This window comes from Megalopta genalis, chromosome 4 (assembly GCF_051020955.1).
Source record: "Megalopta genalis isolate 19385.01 chromosome 4, iyMegGena1_principal, whole genome shotgun sequence".
NCBI classification, from domain to species: Eukaryota; Metazoa; Arthropoda; class Insecta; order Hymenoptera; family Halictidae; genus Megalopta; species Megalopta genalis.
Genome location: NC_135016.1, coordinates 25,797,129 through 25,814,067, shown reverse-complemented (window position 1 = coordinate 25,814,067; position 16,939 = coordinate 25,797,129). Strand labels below are relative to the sequence as shown.

The 16,939-nt window shown below is 41.3% G+C and overlaps 1 protein-coding gene across 1 annotated transcript in view; it reads right to left on the bottom strand.

The window, feature by feature from the left end:
• LOC117223010 (sodium- and chloride-dependent glycine transporter 1) overlaps window positions 1-16,939 on the bottom strand; it is a 33,518-nt gene that overhangs the window by 9,302 nt on the left and 7,277 nt on the right. The window contains exons 3-10 of the mRNA XM_033475093.2: window positions 13,154-13,409; window positions 9,861-10,019; window positions 7,660-7,879; window positions 7,401-7,572; window positions 6,257-6,613; window positions 4,923-5,132; window positions 4,422-4,763; window positions 3,172-3,406 (exon numbers count right to left, since the gene is read on the bottom strand). Of these exons, the coding sequence (XP_033330984.1) occupies window positions 3,172-3,406; window positions 4,422-4,763; window positions 4,923-5,132; window positions 6,257-6,613; window positions 7,401-7,572; window positions 7,660-7,879; window positions 9,861-10,019; window positions 13,154-13,409 (1,951 nt within the window). The remainder of the gene's footprint in view (window positions 1-3,171; window positions 3,407-4,421; window positions 4,764-4,922; window positions 5,133-6,256; window positions 6,614-7,400; window positions 7,573-7,659; window positions 7,880-9,860; window positions 10,020-13,153; window positions 13,410-16,939) is intronic.

The window sequence follows — 16,939 nt, the reverse complement described above, 5'->3', positions numbered from 1 at the left end:
TGGCGCCACGATGAATTTTCTTTTACATGATACGTGTAATGTTGAAATATTATCTGCAATAGATAAGTTACAGTGTATAACCATGTTTGACGTGTTAATTGCGACAGGGGCCACTGTTCGAATCGACGATGGTAATAATACAAAATGTTTGATATCGACATTTGTTTTAAATTATATATATTTCTATCAATTTGGGTGCGCCGGTCACCGATGGTCCCCATGGCGTCACCGCCAAGTTAAGTGCCGGTCACCGGTGACCCCCGTGGCATTCAACGCGTTAAGCGCGAAGTTCCTACCTTCTCGGTGAACCAAAATCTGTTCGATGTACAGTAAAATCTCCCTAATCGACGCTTAGCTTGTACACAGAAACGGACAATTTGTGAATGGGTAATGCGATTATTCGAATCGTGCGCCTCCTTTTTACAATTATTGACAATCGATGACTATAAAAACGAGCCGCAAGGCTCGAACAATCGTATCTCCTCTTCCCAAATTGTCCATTTTTGTACAATCCGCGCGTCAATTAGAGAGACATTACTGTACTGCGTTTGATATCGAAGTACCAAATATTTTAATTGGTGTGAAAGTTGTTTCATTTAAATCGCCAAAGATTGTTTGAAAATGGAACAAAATTTTGATCGATCGATTGAAGCGAATGCCATGAAAAAAGCGGGCCAGTAACAACCAACGAGACATTCTAATATTTTCCTTCTATTGTTTCGTTTCCCTTGTACTTTAGAATTTCTTAATCCCCATAATAAATATTCTCAGTCCGATTAGCGAATTCGCCAATGAACCTTGCAACATTAGAACCGCCCTCGCAGCCATAGTCGTCAAAATATCTGAAAGCACAAAAATACTGCTGCCGCAAATTCGGCCACCGACGAGCTTTTTCACCGTAATTGAATTTCTTCCGCGAGCATTTATTATAAATTACGAATCCTCCGATCTATAATCCAGTTTCGCTAACAATTTCCGCGCGCGGAAGACCTTGACACAACGTCAGCCGCTCGGGCGGCGTTAATTAAACTCCTGAACCTTATTATAACGACAACCGGAGCGGCGCGGGTCGAAATAACGATTAACCTACCGAAAACCGTGGCTCGCGACGTCGCGACGCCTTGCAAATAATATTCATCTGGCCCGGCACGGCGGCCGCGTAAGTTTGCGACCCGACTGTATCCGAGTTATCGATCACGCCGGGTTGCGTAGGCGGAGACCTACACGGACCCGGCGTTAGAGTTCAACGCTAACACGGTTTTATGGTACAGCAGAGAGTTTCAAAGTTGAATCGAGAAAAGTAGTTGATCGGGCCTGTATACGATATTTAGCGAGCTCGAGCGAGTTCCCGTTTCCACCTGAAATGTGTCCGCGCGGTTTCGAACTATGCGAGGAAATGTCCGAGGAAAACATGTTTGCCCCGGCGCGGCGGTGAAACTGACGTGATAGAGCAGATTTTTCTCTCGCGCGACTGTATTTTCCGATATTCCAACGTCACCGTCGCTCTTTTAAATGGGATGACACATTTTGATTAGTGTAACGTCGTAGCTAATGGAAAGATGGATTCAGTCGTGCATAACGTATCGACCTTCGAATGACCTCCGGAGAACGTACTCTCCTGAAAGCACAACTCGACGTAGAAAGACTGTCGTCGTCGAAATACAGTAATGTCTCCCTAACTGACGCTCGGATTGCGCGCAAAAGTGGACAATTTGGGAAAAGGAGATACGATTATTCGAGCCTTGCGACTCCTTTTTATAGTTACGAATTGTCGACAGCTATAAAAACGGGCCGCAAAGCTCGAATAATCGTGTCCGGAGAACGTACTCTTTTGAAAGCACAACTCGTCGTAGAAAGACTGTCGTCGTTGAAATATAGCAATGTCTCCCTAACTGACGCTCGAATTGAGCGCAAAAGTGAACAATTTGGGAAAAGGAGACACGATTATTCGAGCCTTGCGACTCCTTTTTATAGTTACGAATTGTCGATAGCTATAAAAACGGGCCGCAATGCTCGAATAATCGTGTCCGGAGAACGTACTCTTCTGAAAGCACAACTCGTCGTAGAAAGACTGTCGTCGTCGAAATACAGTAATGTCTTCCTAATTGACGCTCGAATTGAGCGCAAAAGTGGACAATTTGGGAAAAGGAGACATGATTATTTGAGCCTTGCGACTCCTTTTTATAGTTACTAATTGTCAACAACCATAAAAACGAGCCGCAAAGCTCGAATAATCATGTCCGGAGAACGTACTCTTCTGAAAGCACAACTCGTCGTAGAAAGACTGTCGTCGTCGAAATATAGTAATGTCTCCCTAACTGACGCTCGAATTGAGTGCAAAAGTGGACAATTTGGGAAAAGGAGACACGATTATTCGAGCCTTGCGACTCCTTTTTATAGTTACGAATTGTCAACAACCATAAAAACGGGCCGCAAAGCTAGAATAATCGTGTTTAGAGAACGTACTCTCCTGAAAGCATAACTCGTCGTAGAAAGACTGTCGTCGTCGAAATACAGTAATGTCTCCCTAACTGATGCTCGGATTGCGCACAAAAGTGGACAATTTTGGAGGAGGAGATACGATTATTCGAGCCTTGCGACTCCTTTTTATAGTTACGAATTGAAATTATACGAGCCGCAAAGCTCGAATAATCGTGTCTCTTCCTCCCAAATTGTCAATTTTTATGCACAATCCGAGCGTCAATTAGGGAGAATTTACTGTACCATTTAACCTTGGAGATGTTGCAAAGTACTACTTTCGTACAATCGGATTTCTCAAAAGCAACAGTCTGTGCACAGGTAGGATCGTCGATGGTAGTTAGCGCAATTAAATCCACTAATTTGCAAGTTCACCGGTCGATGGTCGAATGGAACACGCGGAATAAAGCGGATACGCGATTCGACCAGCTGGAGCGGTTCGATCGATAAAAGAACGGCAAGATATCCGGTTGCAAATCGGTGTCGCATACGTCCTTATAACGCCTGCAATATGTGTCGTATTATATCGAAATTAATTATCCGCGGACGCGACACGAATCCGATTATAATGACGGTTGATGAGTCTCGTGTCGGCGGCAGCCGCAACGTGTTCGATATCGAAATGTGCATTGGCCGGCCGATGATGACGCTCGGTCGCAACCGGATGAACTTTAATTACGGTCCTCTGTTTACCTGGCGACGGTGTGTGGGTGAGCGTTCTCGAAGGTGTCGAAGGATTCCTGGACGCTGGACCCCAATCCGCAGTCGGCTGCAGCAGCATTTTCGCCCGGCACCACACGGTTTTCCCCTTGTTCCTCTTCGTTCTACCTTTCTCGTGTCTCTGATAGGATGGCCGGTTGTCCAGGTCGTCGTCATCGTCGTCGTCGTCGTCGTAGGCGGACCGTCGGCGTCGGTCTCTCAATTGATTCTGTAATACATTCGATCGCTGAGTTCCTCTTCAACGAACGCGTCCAAATTCGAAGTTTCAGCGATCTCCTTCTTGATCGTATTATTGGTCAATGACCTGCGCTTTCGAACACACGAGGACTCGAGCCTGCTCGACCTACAGTATTTGTAAAGTGTTTCAATGTAGAATTTATTTGATAATTATGGTCAATTTCTATAAAACAGCGCCATAATTAGAAAAAAAATTCATTTAACGTAAATGAATTTTTAAACTTGTTTTCGCTCGATTGTCGAACGTGAAATTGATACGTCATCCGATTCCATTGTTGTTAAAGCTGTTTGTGTATCTATAGAAAATGATACACAGTGTCGAATTTAACACTAACACTTTAAACATCGTTGATATTATAAAAATCCTTCCATAAAAATTGATCGAATCATTTTCTTAATTTATACACACATTCTAATCGAAATTATGGAAAATCTAAATAAATGCAGTCTGATAATAGTTATAAAACGATTCGGTATTGCGTTTAGTAGTAGGTTTAGTGTTAACAAAATGTTTATTAAAACGTTTAAAACTATTCTTTGTTAATTTAGCCATTTCTTCAAACAGAGCCAATTTTCAGCCAGGATCTAGATAGCCACGAAACGAGCATTGTTGCATAGCGTGAATATTTAGCGTAATACCGCAAGATGCAGAAGTAATATTGTTCGGGCGAAACGACTTTGCAGAACGCGATCTCGAAGAAGTATAATATACTGTTACTCCGTCACGCATCGAAAATAGAATTCTTCGATCAAAGTAACTTTCGCTGTACGAAGATGCTATTATTACCCGAGAGTAACCGGATCAACCAAATCAATAGGAGAGTGATCGATATTCGAGCGAGAAGCGGCGTTCCATTGTACAAGTTATGAAATTTTCATCGAGTTCGTACACACGGCTCGCGAACGAATTATTCAAACGGTTATGAATCTTCGAACATTCGGCGGATTAACGTGATTTGCATGCCAGGGAATGGATTGTAACGTACCACGGTCACGGCACCGATGACCCCGACTGGTATTAACCCGATGGCCCAGCCAACGTTGTTCGCCCATGTCGGGTATTCGTAACCTCCGTAAGTGAGCGGCTGGTATTCGACCCAATTGAAGAACAGAATGAAGAACAACGTCGCCGGGGTGACGACCCTCCACATCCAGGTCCAGAAGAACCTCCAGAGCCGACTGCGCGGTCCTATCATCAGCTGGACGTCGTCGAGGAACCGATCCGCGCCGTAGATCCAGCCGACCAGCAAGCATTCGCTTATAGCGATCAACAGGACCGACCAATTCGCCGCGTACTTGTCCATCAATTGCAGCCAGTAGACTCCGGCCTGAAACGCGTTATCGAAATTACAGTCGCGTAGCGTCGGTTGCGAGTAGCCACGATGCGTTTAGCAGCCGAGAGAACGGGAGACCGATCGGACGACCTCGCGCGACATTCAGTACGAAGATGCTTCGAGCATCGAGACTGAGGAATGTTTTTAACTCACGTTAGTGGTGAAAATAATTCCTCCCGCGTATCCTAAAACAGCAGCGACCAGCACCACCCACGTTTTGTAGCTTCTCAAGGGCGGGAAAGCGTCCAATATGGCGGTGGTGACTGTCTCCATCAAGGCGAACTGGGAGTCGAGGCCCAGGGTGAGAAGCATCACGAAGAAGAGCAACGACCAAACCGATGCGACCGGCAAACGGGCTACCACCTGCGTTTCATTAACATTATTCGTTGCTTTCTCGTAACGTTTTACCACCGTGTCTCGTTCACTCGTAAAAGAAGCACGATACAGTAATGTCTCCCTTACTGACGCTCAGATTGTCCACTAAACTGGATAATTTGGGAAGAGGAGTTACGATTATTCGAGCCCTGCGGCTCGTTTTTATAATTGTGGACAATTTATAACTATAAAAATAAACCGCAAGGCTCGAATAATCGTATCTCCTCTTCCAAAATTGTCCATTTTTCTGCGCAATCTGGGTGTCAATTAGGGAGACATTACTGTAGCGTGAAAGGAATAACAATCCCGTCTTACCCCATCTTCCCCTACGTTCGATTTAACCTTTTAGGCACGACGCGCCACTATAGTGGCTTTCGCGGATGTCATCTTTCAGAACGACACGCCACTACAGTGGCTTTCGCGGATGTCATCTCTCTGGACGACGCACCACTATAGTGGCTTGCTCTAATAGCTCACTCGCTCATCGTTTGAACCAAATAATCGTCTTCATATGCATTGTTTCACACTTCTTTTGTCTTCACATCGATTTACAACAGTCTATAGGGTGTCCCAAAAATGTCTCGCAATCCGGAAATGGCGGGTTCCTCGGATCATTTGAAGAAACTTTTTCCTTTACAAAAATGTTCTCCGAGGCACCGTTAACGAGGTATTAACGAAAAACAGTGAGCAATAAGAATCGAGTACGGCTGACGCGAGGCGGCCCAGCCAACCAGCGCACGAAGCCTCTACCGCTGGCGCCGCTGGCTCGGCCGCCTCGCGCCAGCTGAGCTGGGATTCGACTGCTCGACCGCTGGCGCCGTTGGCTCGGCCACCTCGCGGCAGATGATCTCGCCTCGCATTGGTCACTGTTTTTCGTTAATAACTCGTTAACGGTGCCTCGGAGACAATTTTTGTAAAGGAAAAAATTGCTTCAAATGGCCCGAGGAACCCGCCACTTTCGGATTGCGAAACATTTTTGGGACACCCTGTATATACAGTATCGGACTTTGTACAGTACACATCAGACTCTGCCGTCCAGAGAAATAGCCTCGCGCAGAATTCAGCCGTACCTAAAAGGTTAACCGCGCGACGATGCACGAAGTAGTACTCACATCAGGATACACGATGAATGCCAATCCAGCGCCCTGGTCGACCACAGAGGCGACCGGCACGTCGAGCTCATGGGCCAGGAACCCGATCACGGAGAAGATCACGAAACCGGCGAAGAATGACGTGCCGATATTGCTCACGGCAACGATCAACGAGTCTTTGTAACAATTGTTGGTGAACTTGTTGTAGGAGCTGAGCGTGATGAGACCGCCCCAGGCAGGGCTAAGGGCGAAGAAGATCTGTACCGCGGCGTCGCTCCACACTTTCGCGGACATTAGTCTTTTCCAATCGGGCGTCAGATAAAAGAGAATGCCCTCCTTGGCACCGGGGAGTAGAATACCTCGAATGAATAGAGCGATCTGAGGACAAAAAGGTGCGGTTTCGCTTTACGATCCACTGTTTTTTTCCTTTCCAACAATGTCAGTAAGTTCGGACTGCGAGGCGTCGACGATAATTCCAATAAGTTGGAAAAAATATATCGACATTCTAAAATTATTTAAAACGTTCTATTGTTGTATATTTCATCCACCCATTTTTGCCATAAATGTGTAAAATTCACTGTCTAGTCGTTAACACTTTCACTGTCATATGCGACACTTCAAGAGCGTTCCAGAAGTAATTTCTATAATAGAATCTTGTCTTCTTTATTCCTACATTATGAAACAAATCGTTCTAATTTTACGCGATTTTTCGTAGACATTGCTGTATCAGTCAACGCGTTAAACAAGATTCTCAAACTTTCGCGAAATACGGGTAAAATAAATCTCGGCATTTTTGGCAAGACTATTCGTTTTTAGTGTCAACCGATTTCAGTGTTGATCAAGATTTTCTAAAATTATGATCCTATTTTCAGTGTTCTTAACCGTTTGAGTCCCAAGCAGCGCGATCGTGCTGTTCAGATCTTCTGTCGCGATCAAACTTTAGTGACGCATATACATCGTATAGCTGCTCTCTTTCTTCATCTTTTTTTCTTTTTGTTTTGTTTGTCAATCTTGACGAGCCGCTGTTCGCCACTTTTCGACCGTGTTTTCTGAATAACCCCTGGAACTCAAACGGTGAAGCACCGATCGAGATAAGTTAATTTCTCCTTCGGATAGAAAAGAGATGTTCCTTTTTTCTAGGAGCGTGCCTAAAGTTTGTATTTACCAAAACAACGTATGGGAAGAGAGCGGTGAAGTAGACAACCTTCCCCGAGCTCTGAACACCTTTGCTGAGACAGAAGAAGACGATGATCCAAGCCAGTAAAAGGCTTATTGCCATCGACGGTCGAATGGAACCTGCCTCCTCGATTCCGCTGCTCATCCCCAAAACGTGATTACTGCAACAAATAGGACAGCCACCGTTGTAGACCGCGATGCCCGAGTTTCACGGCGATTACATCGACCGATGTTCGAAACATTCTCACTTGAAGTATTCCTCGGCTGGCGGCTTCCTAATTGCACTAGTGATATTCTCAATAGTTAGGCTCATGGACGCCATTTGAGTTGAGTTTAAGCATCTCCCTTTAAAGTAAGTCATGTTGTGAGACGCGCACGCTTCGGCAGCTTCTGGCATGAAGCAATCGTCCGTGCTCCATGGCGGCTCGCATCTGCTCCACGGCAGTTTACCAGCACCCACGAACGTCGCTGAAACACATTTTCATCAGAGAGGGTAGCGCATTCGGATTATGGCCTCTAGCCTGTTATGGCCGATATTTTGCCGTCCATTATTTAGATGAACGGTAAGTCGTTCTAAGACCTTGTCCGACGTGAAATTAATTAGCTCAGAAGGATCACGGGTGGAAGTGTATCGGAAGCAATTAAACACGATTGTCTGTTGGCGTTATACATATATATACTGTAATCAGACTGGTGCACTTTAACCCTTCGCTGTACATTGTCGAGACTGACTTAAGTAGGAGATTCTGTTCTCGTGTCATCGATGCTGAAGCTATCGAATAAATGTAGGCACGTAATAAATAATTTCTCTTCCTTCTAGGAAACGATTACGATCGTAGAAGTCCTTAACTCTTTCAACTGTGAAAAAAATGTCGGGACAAGGGTTGAAATTAATTCCATTTTTCGTGGATTTGATAAAGATCCGGATGAGAAATAACGTCGACTTGTCAGCTAGGAAATTTCTGCGATGCCATTTGGGAGGACCATCTTAACCCACGCTAACTACAATAATTGTCTCTCTAATTGACGCCCAGATTGCGCACAAAAATGGACAATTTGGGAAGAGGAGATACGATTATTCGAGCCTTGCGGTTTATTTTTATAGTTATAAATTGTCCACAATTATAACAACGAGCCGCAAGGCTCGAATAATCGTATCTCCTCTTCCCAGATTACCCATTTTAGTGGACAATCCGAGCGTCAGTAAGGGAGACATCACTGTATAGTGTTTGTGTTGTTTCCAGCGTAACAGTAATTTATGTGATTCGATTGCCGAAGATCGAGTGATTAGGCAATGATTTAAATATATTGGGTCAAAGTAACCATAGTCCAAGAATTAGTACGCCTGCTTCTCTATATCTTAAAAATGTATAAACATCTCGAGCGCGTGAAACTTCCTAGTCTAATTACAATGTTTACGCTTACGTACAGAAACGCTTTACAGCGTGCAACTTCTGAACATTGTTGACATAGACACGCTGCGCTCATGAAAAATGTATCTTTGTGCGCTCGGTATAAGTTTGTGGAGAACTCTAGACGGAGCGCGAGCGTGACAGGAAAACATTCGTAGGGAAAAAATTGAATTACAGTCGCACGACCGCCGCCGAATCGACGGGCGTTGGTTGCCTCTCTTTCTTTTACGTTGAACACGTTGAATGCCACGCCGGTTTTACAGAAATTGTCCGTGGCGCCACGATGAATTTTCTTTTACATGATACGTATAATGTTGAAATATTATCTGCAATAGATAAGTTACAGTGTATAACCATGTTTGACGTGTTAATTGCGACAGGGGCACTGTTCGAATCGACGATGGTAATAATACAAAATTTTAGATATCGACATTTGTTTGAAATTATATATATTTTCATCAATTTGAGCGCGCCGGTCACCGGTGGCCCCCATGACGTCACCGCCAAGTTAAGTGCCGGTCACCGGTGCCCCCCGTGGCATTCAACGTGTTAACTAGAAGAACAAGGGAAGATGATCTCAGCGTCTACAGTAATGTCTCCCTAACTGGCGCTCAGATTGTGCACAAAAATGGACAATTTAGGAAGAGGAGATACGATTATTTGAGCCTTCACTTTTATAGTCACGAATTGTCAACAACTATAAAAATGAGCTTCAAGGCTCGAATAATCGTATCTCCTCTTCCTAAATTGTCCATCTTTGTGGACAATCTGAGCGTCAATTAGAGAGACATTACTGTATTTTTTCGACGCTCGTGCGACTCTGGCCTAAGAAGGCGATGAATAGATTGCGAATCACTGCAAATGAAATGCAGGAAATGCTTATTTTTTTACAGAGCAACGAACTACATGGTACTTCCGAAATCGATTAGGTGTAGAAACTTTGTGGCAGATGCTCGACCCCTATCTCCCGAGGCTCGGTCTCGCCTTCTGTCGGACTGGGTGAGCTATAACCGGTTATTGCAGTCACAGGTACTCACCGACGACGGAAACGAAGATGTAATAAAGCGTCCAGGCGATGATCAGGTTGTAATAAAGCATCACAACGGAACTGACCAGCACCATTCCATATCCGAGGCCGCGCAGCAGAGGACAGAAGCGTTTGTAAGCCGCCACTGGGCCAAGGCTCGCGTACTGACCTGCGGGGATGATATCGAAACAGAGAAAAATAAAAACGCACGATCGATCGGCCATTCGTGGCCGGGATAGTGTGTGCAGCCGCGATTCGCGGATGGTCGATATCCGCGAACCGGGTTCGCAGACGAACGCCTAAAAATATCGTTACGTAACCGGGCAGCAAGGTAGATCCGTTCATTGATCGGTCTATTCCGGTTCTATTAACGAACGCGAACAAACTTGGCCTTGGGAACTGGCAGGGTGATAAGAACGGTTCGCATTCTTATTCTTAAGCCGCTTCGGCTATTTTTGTCCGATACGACGCGCACACCCTCGTCCATAAACATTGGAACGGTGTCGGGGGATCCGGTAAGCCACGACCGAACTGTCGGAATACAGTGAAGTCTCCCTAATTGACGCACAGATTTTCCACAAAAATGGACAATTTTGGAAGAGAAGATACGATTGTTCAAGCCTTGTTGCTCGTTTTTTTATGCTTATCGATTGTCAACAACTATAAAAACGAGTCGCAAGGCTCGAATAATCATATCTCCTCTTCCCAAATTCTGTGATTTGCTTTTATAGTTTCGAATTGTCAACAATCATAAAAACGAGCCGCAAAGCTGGAATAATCATATCTCCTCTTCCCAAATTCTGTGATTTGCTTTTATAGTTTCGAATTGTCAACAATTATAAAAACGAGCCGCAAGGCTCGAATAATCATATCTCCTCTTCCCAAATTCTGTGATTTGCTTTTATAGTTTCGAATTGTCAACAATCATAAAAACGAGCCGCAAAGCTGGAATAATCATATCTCCTCTTCCCAAATTCTGTGATTTGCTTTTATAGTTTCGAATTGTCAACAATTATAAAAACGAGCCGCAAGGCTCGAATAATCATATCTCCTCTTCCCAAATTCTGCGATTTGCTTTTATAGTTTCGAATTGTCAACAATCATAAAAACGAGCTGCAAGGTTGGAATAATCATATCTCCTCTTCCTAAATTTTGCGATTTGCTTTTATAGTTTCGAATTGTCAACAATCATAAAAACTAGCCGCAAAGCTGGAATAATCATATCTCCTCTTCCCAAATTTTGTGATTTGCTTTTATAGTTTCGAATTGTCAACAATTATAAAAACGAGCCGCTAGACTCTCGAATAATCGTATCTCCTCTTCCCAAATTATCCATTTTTCAGCACAATTTCGGCGTCAATTAGGGAGACATTACTGTACTACTAGCGTAACGCTAATCCTTCGCTGATGAGGATATTTTCAAGTGCCAAGGACATTATCCTCCGGCGAGCTATCGAAAACATAAATAATGGAGAAATTGATAAATGTGTCAAAAAATTCATATGTATACAAATGTTGGAAAATTTTTTGATCGATACGTTTTGTAAAACGAAGTAAAATAAGTATAGAACAACTCATAATTAACCCTTTGCGCTCGAGTGGTGACTCTGAGGCACTACTAAAATTTATTATACCACGTTCTAAGATAATGATTACATTAACAAAGTTTAGATTGAAAAAAATTGTTAAAAGTATAACCGTTGTGTAAGTCGCAAGACTCAATTTCGCATGTATAAAATGCACATTGTCATATAAAATGAAGATACTATAAATCAGAAAAATTATTTTAGATTTACAGTTATAACAGCTTCGAGTGCAAAGGGTTAATATATAAGAGATTAAAGAACTTGTTACAATATTAGGCTCCGCGTAGAAATGCGTTACAAAAGATGATTATATAAAACAGAATTTCTATTATAATTAGTGATTGATAACTCGATCACAAGTACGTGTTAGCGATGATTGAATCTGAGCCGAGTAAAGAACACAACAGAAAATTTGTTGTTCATTAAAAAAAGAAGGAAAGACGCTAAATGTTTCTGTAGTCAGATATTTTCAGATCATCTACGAAATAATGGATTAGGTGTTTCGAATGTCAAGATTCGTGTACGCTAGAACGAGGCTACATACGAGACACTTTTCGTGTGCACACGATAGACCGCGATTCTGGTACCGTCTCCGTTATTATTTATAAACATACAATCGATACGTATAATTTCTTGACACAATCGATAAGTATAATCGCTTTGTTTCTTAGCGACCCCGCGCATCTTCGCTCCTCTCGCCTATTTTTATCTTCGGTATAGCGAAGTGTTCGCCAACAGTCAGAGAGGCCGATACAAACTGAAGAAAGAGGTGAGGGAAGGTGGGGATATAAGGATCCTTTAGCGAAGGAATTGTGTGTTGAGTGTTGAGAAGTCCGAGTTCTGAGATAATGCTGAGATAATCGGATTTCCTAAGCCTTTTCAAGTGAATTAGAATAACCATAAATACGCCATGACGAGAGTATTGTGACAATGAACAGGATTTTTTGCCAACCAGAGAAAAAGAAACAAGAAAGAGGAGTGTTCTGTCACTCTGTTTCCTGTTCCCGCAAAATAATTTCTACGTACAGTAATGTCTCTCTAATTGACGCTCAGATTTTGTACAAAAATGGACAATTTGGGAAGAGGAGATACGATTATTCGAGCCTCGGCGGTTAGTTTGTATAGTTACAGATTGTCAACAATTATAAAAACGAGCTGCAAGGCTGGAATAATCGTATCTCCTCTTCCTAAATTGTCCATTTTTCTGCACAATTTCGGCGTCAATTAGGGAGACATTACTGTATACGTATAATTCCAGAACTGTGGATCAATTTTTAAACTTGTTTTCGCACGATTGTGAAGAAAATTTATGTCACTGAAATAAAGTTGAAATAAATAATATATAATATATATATATATATATATATATATATATTATTATTATTATTATATATTATATATTATTTATTTCAACTTTATTTCAGTGACATAAATTATATATATATATATATATATATATATATATATATATATATAATGATATAATATAATGATATAAATGATTAAAGTTAAAACATTATAAGTTAAAAAATAAAATTGATACGCGAATCAAAAGTGTTCTCCAAATAATTTAGTGTGCCAGAAGAGCGTTAAAAACATGGTCTGCTTTCCAGAAGAAGATAATCTATGTTAATACAAGTGGTGTAGCATAGACGACAACAGAAACGATGATATAGGACTCTAGATGTCCTCTTTCGGACGATGGAGTACTCGTTACCTAAGGAAAGTTCCATGAACATCAGAGGCAATCCGGCGATGATGAGCATAATCGTGAACGGTATTAGAAATGCGCCGCCGCCGTTCGAGTAGCATAAGTAGGGGAACCGCCATACATTGCCGAGCCCTACGCTGTACCCCAGAAGTGACAACAGGAAGTCGAACTTCCCCGTCCATGTTCCTCGCTCGGGGTGTTCATCCTCGCCGCCTTGCAACGGCGCTTGGCTGTTCGCCACCGAATATTTGTCGTCATTCGGCTGAAAAAAAACAATGCAAATCGTTTGAATTCCTTTACTCCGTCCCTGTAGAGTCCTACAAGAATACGCTATGATGCTCGCTATCGTCCAAAAGTATCGTACAAATGTCGTCGAATTATCTCACAAATATAGCGAATTTCATTAGCTTATTATACCAAGATGCAAATCCATAAAGAAGTAGACCGTGGATTTTTTTGCGGTTGAGAGGGAAACGATTTTTGGTGCAATTTAAAACGGTAGGGAAGTAAAAAGTATTTAGGAATGCGGATACGTGATTTTCAATCTTGTTAAGATTATTACGTGGCTATTGTTTGTAATAGTTATTATTAGAGAATTATTATTATGAGAAAAATAAGTATAGCAAATGGATAACAGGAAGAACATTTAAGAAACTAGTTATATGGCTATTGTTTGTAATAGTTATTATTAGAGAATTATTATTATGAGAAAGATAAATATAACAAATGGATAACAGGAAGAACATTTAAGGAACTAGTTACATGGCTATTGTTTGTAATAGTTATTATTGGAGAATTATTATTATGAGAAAGATAAGTATAGCAAATGGATAACAGGAAGAACATTTAAGGAACTAGAAAATACTGTTATTCTTAATTCACTAAAAGTATTAAGAATAGAAATAAACATTCACAGTCTAGTTATTATACAGTAGCTGATATTGACAAACGTAAGCAATGTTTATGAACGGATGGAGTCGACGAAGTCGTAGCAAAAGTTAAAAGAAAACGGGATAAGAAACAAATCCATAATTAATATAGTTCAAGGTTTGAAAAAAGTGTAGAAATGATTTCTATTACGAGCAACAATTTCTGTTCATTCAATATCATATGATTCTCCGACACGGATGCAAGTCGATTAAAAAATAATTGAACATCGGGGGAACTCGATAGACTTTAATCACTCTTTCGATTTCTCTTTAGCCTCGACAGTTCATAGGAATCAATTATAGTCCGCGGCCTAATCCCTAAATAATTGAACACTACGGTTCCGTACGTTATTAAAATGGATCGATGACCATCTAATCACGCCGCGTCCGTGGAGATCGGGATGTTAACATCCTCCTGGGAGAATACAGAAGTTGAACTACCAGTGAACAGCGGTATCGAAGATTTGTACCGGAGAGCGCACAAATCTAGAGAAATGTGGAAAGTTACCGCGGTAAGTAGAAGGAAAGCGCCTCGGAATTCCACGAAAATCACCGACACGGTTCTCCTTAATGACCGGTGCTTGATCTACACTCGCAAGGTGCAACGCCTCCGAGTTAACTGCAGCGTTTCTGCGAACTTTCTGCCGGAATTACGAATGCTAATGGCCATTGGGAAATCAGAGCTAACAAATTGATACGATGTTTCAGGCTGCGGTATGTCGTCCAACTTTTCCTTCACCGTGACAGGTCGACGTCGAACACAAATAGAGATTGTTCTCTCGGACACTGGCGCAGATTGCAGTCTGAAGACCATTTTTTACCTTTTCGTATGACCGTTATCGAAATGAATAGGCTGAACGTTAATTTTGCAATATCGTGGTTTAACAATGCAGAGTAAAAGTCACATTATGAAAGAAATAATAGTGTAAGCGGTATAATTAGGTGGTCGTGAAAATGTGAAACAGAATTGAGCGAACACGAAAGTGATTATACTTTTCTGATATAATAATGTTAGTGTTGAAATAAATAATAGTGTAAGTGGTATAATTAGGTGGTCACGAAAACGTGAAACAGAATTGAGCGAACGTGAAAGTGATTATGCTTTCCTGATATAATAATGTTAGCATTGAAATAAATATATACGCGCGTGAAATATATCTTTATTTTATGCTTAGGAAATTTCGAAGGATGAAGAATTGCAACAACGAATAATATGATCGAGCAATAGGTTAAAATATGTTATCTGGATTTCATCTGGGTTATTCTACATTGTTCAGTTTGCAAGTGAAATCCAATATTTGGATGACGAAAATGAAAAACGGAAAGCAAATACGAACTTAGTTATTTCATACTAATATAGACAGAGCTTTATGCAAATTCCTATTTTGGCATGTTATTTTATGAAAATCAGAATCAAGCGAAATTGCCTTGCGCTCGTGTCAGTAGAAGATTCTTGCTTAACGAAACGGAGCGTAGACATTTATTTTCGTTGATAAATGCGTTTTACAAAATGCCACGAATGCATGATGACGGATCGACTTTTAACATTCAACTAATTCCAACGTTTCCATAAAATTCCTCGGGCAAAATATCTCAAACGGTAAACTGAATATTGTTTTATCGCAATAACAAGATTATTGTAATATATGCTCGACTAGAGAAGTTGATCAACAATTTTCTCGCAGTAACATTATAACATTATAACATATGTAATATTAGGTGTACCGAAAAGTTCTGTCCGATAGTGTCACTTCAAGTTTCAATCCATATGCACATGTTGATTTGAGACATATATGACTATCTCTCTTTATCATTGCATTTACGCACATGTACTCTCCTAAATAAACTGAAACAAAGATGTCTCATGTCATTATTAAGCGAGACGCGATCGTGAAAACATGGCTACCGATGATAATGCCAGACCACATGCTGCTTTAGCGACTCGTCAGAAAATCGCAGAGCTAAGCTGGGAAATTCTGTCGCATCCACCGTACTCCCCAGACCTAGCACCCTCCGATCATCACTTGTTTCTCTCTTTGCAAAACTTTTTACAGAAAAAAAAATTCAAAACTGAAGCTGATGTCAACCAAGCGCTAGTTGAGTTATCGCCTCTAAAAATAAATCATTTTTTAAAAATGGCATTTACAAGTTGCCATCACGCTGGCAAGAAGTCATAAGTAACGATGGAAAGTATATTCTACAATAAATATTATTAAATGTATGAAAATTGTGTTATATTTCAATTCAAAAACGGACAGAACTTTCCGGTAGACCTAATATATACAGGGTAGTTTAGAAAGAATTAGCTCTTGAACATTTCTCTTATTTTTGGAGATATAAAGCAACTTTATTGATAGAAGTATTTCAGTCAACGAAGCTGCGTGGTTCTAAAAAGATGAAGGTGCTCTTAAATTCTTCGAAACGTCTCCAGCTGCAAGAGAATCGTTACCATCGTGTTATAGACCTCTCTATGCTGAAATATTTATGTTACAAAGTTCCTTCGCGTTTCCAACAATAACAGAAATATTCAAGAGCTAACTCTTAGCGGACCAACCTGTGTATATGTATAATAACCTGGTAGTATTGCAGCTGTAGAATATAATCGGTGACCCGTTTTAGGCGAAACGCCGTATAGATCATATATGCCAATGAGTATTACGCTTTGAGAAGTCATAAGTAACGATGGAAAGTATATTCTACAATAAATATTATTAAATGTATGAAAATTGTGTTATATTTCAATTCAAAAACGGACAGAACTTTCCGGTAGACCTAATATTATATATTACATATGTATATATAACATATGTAACATTAGGAATTGTAAAGGGAAAAAAGAAAAATGAGAAGCCCGTGATTTTGA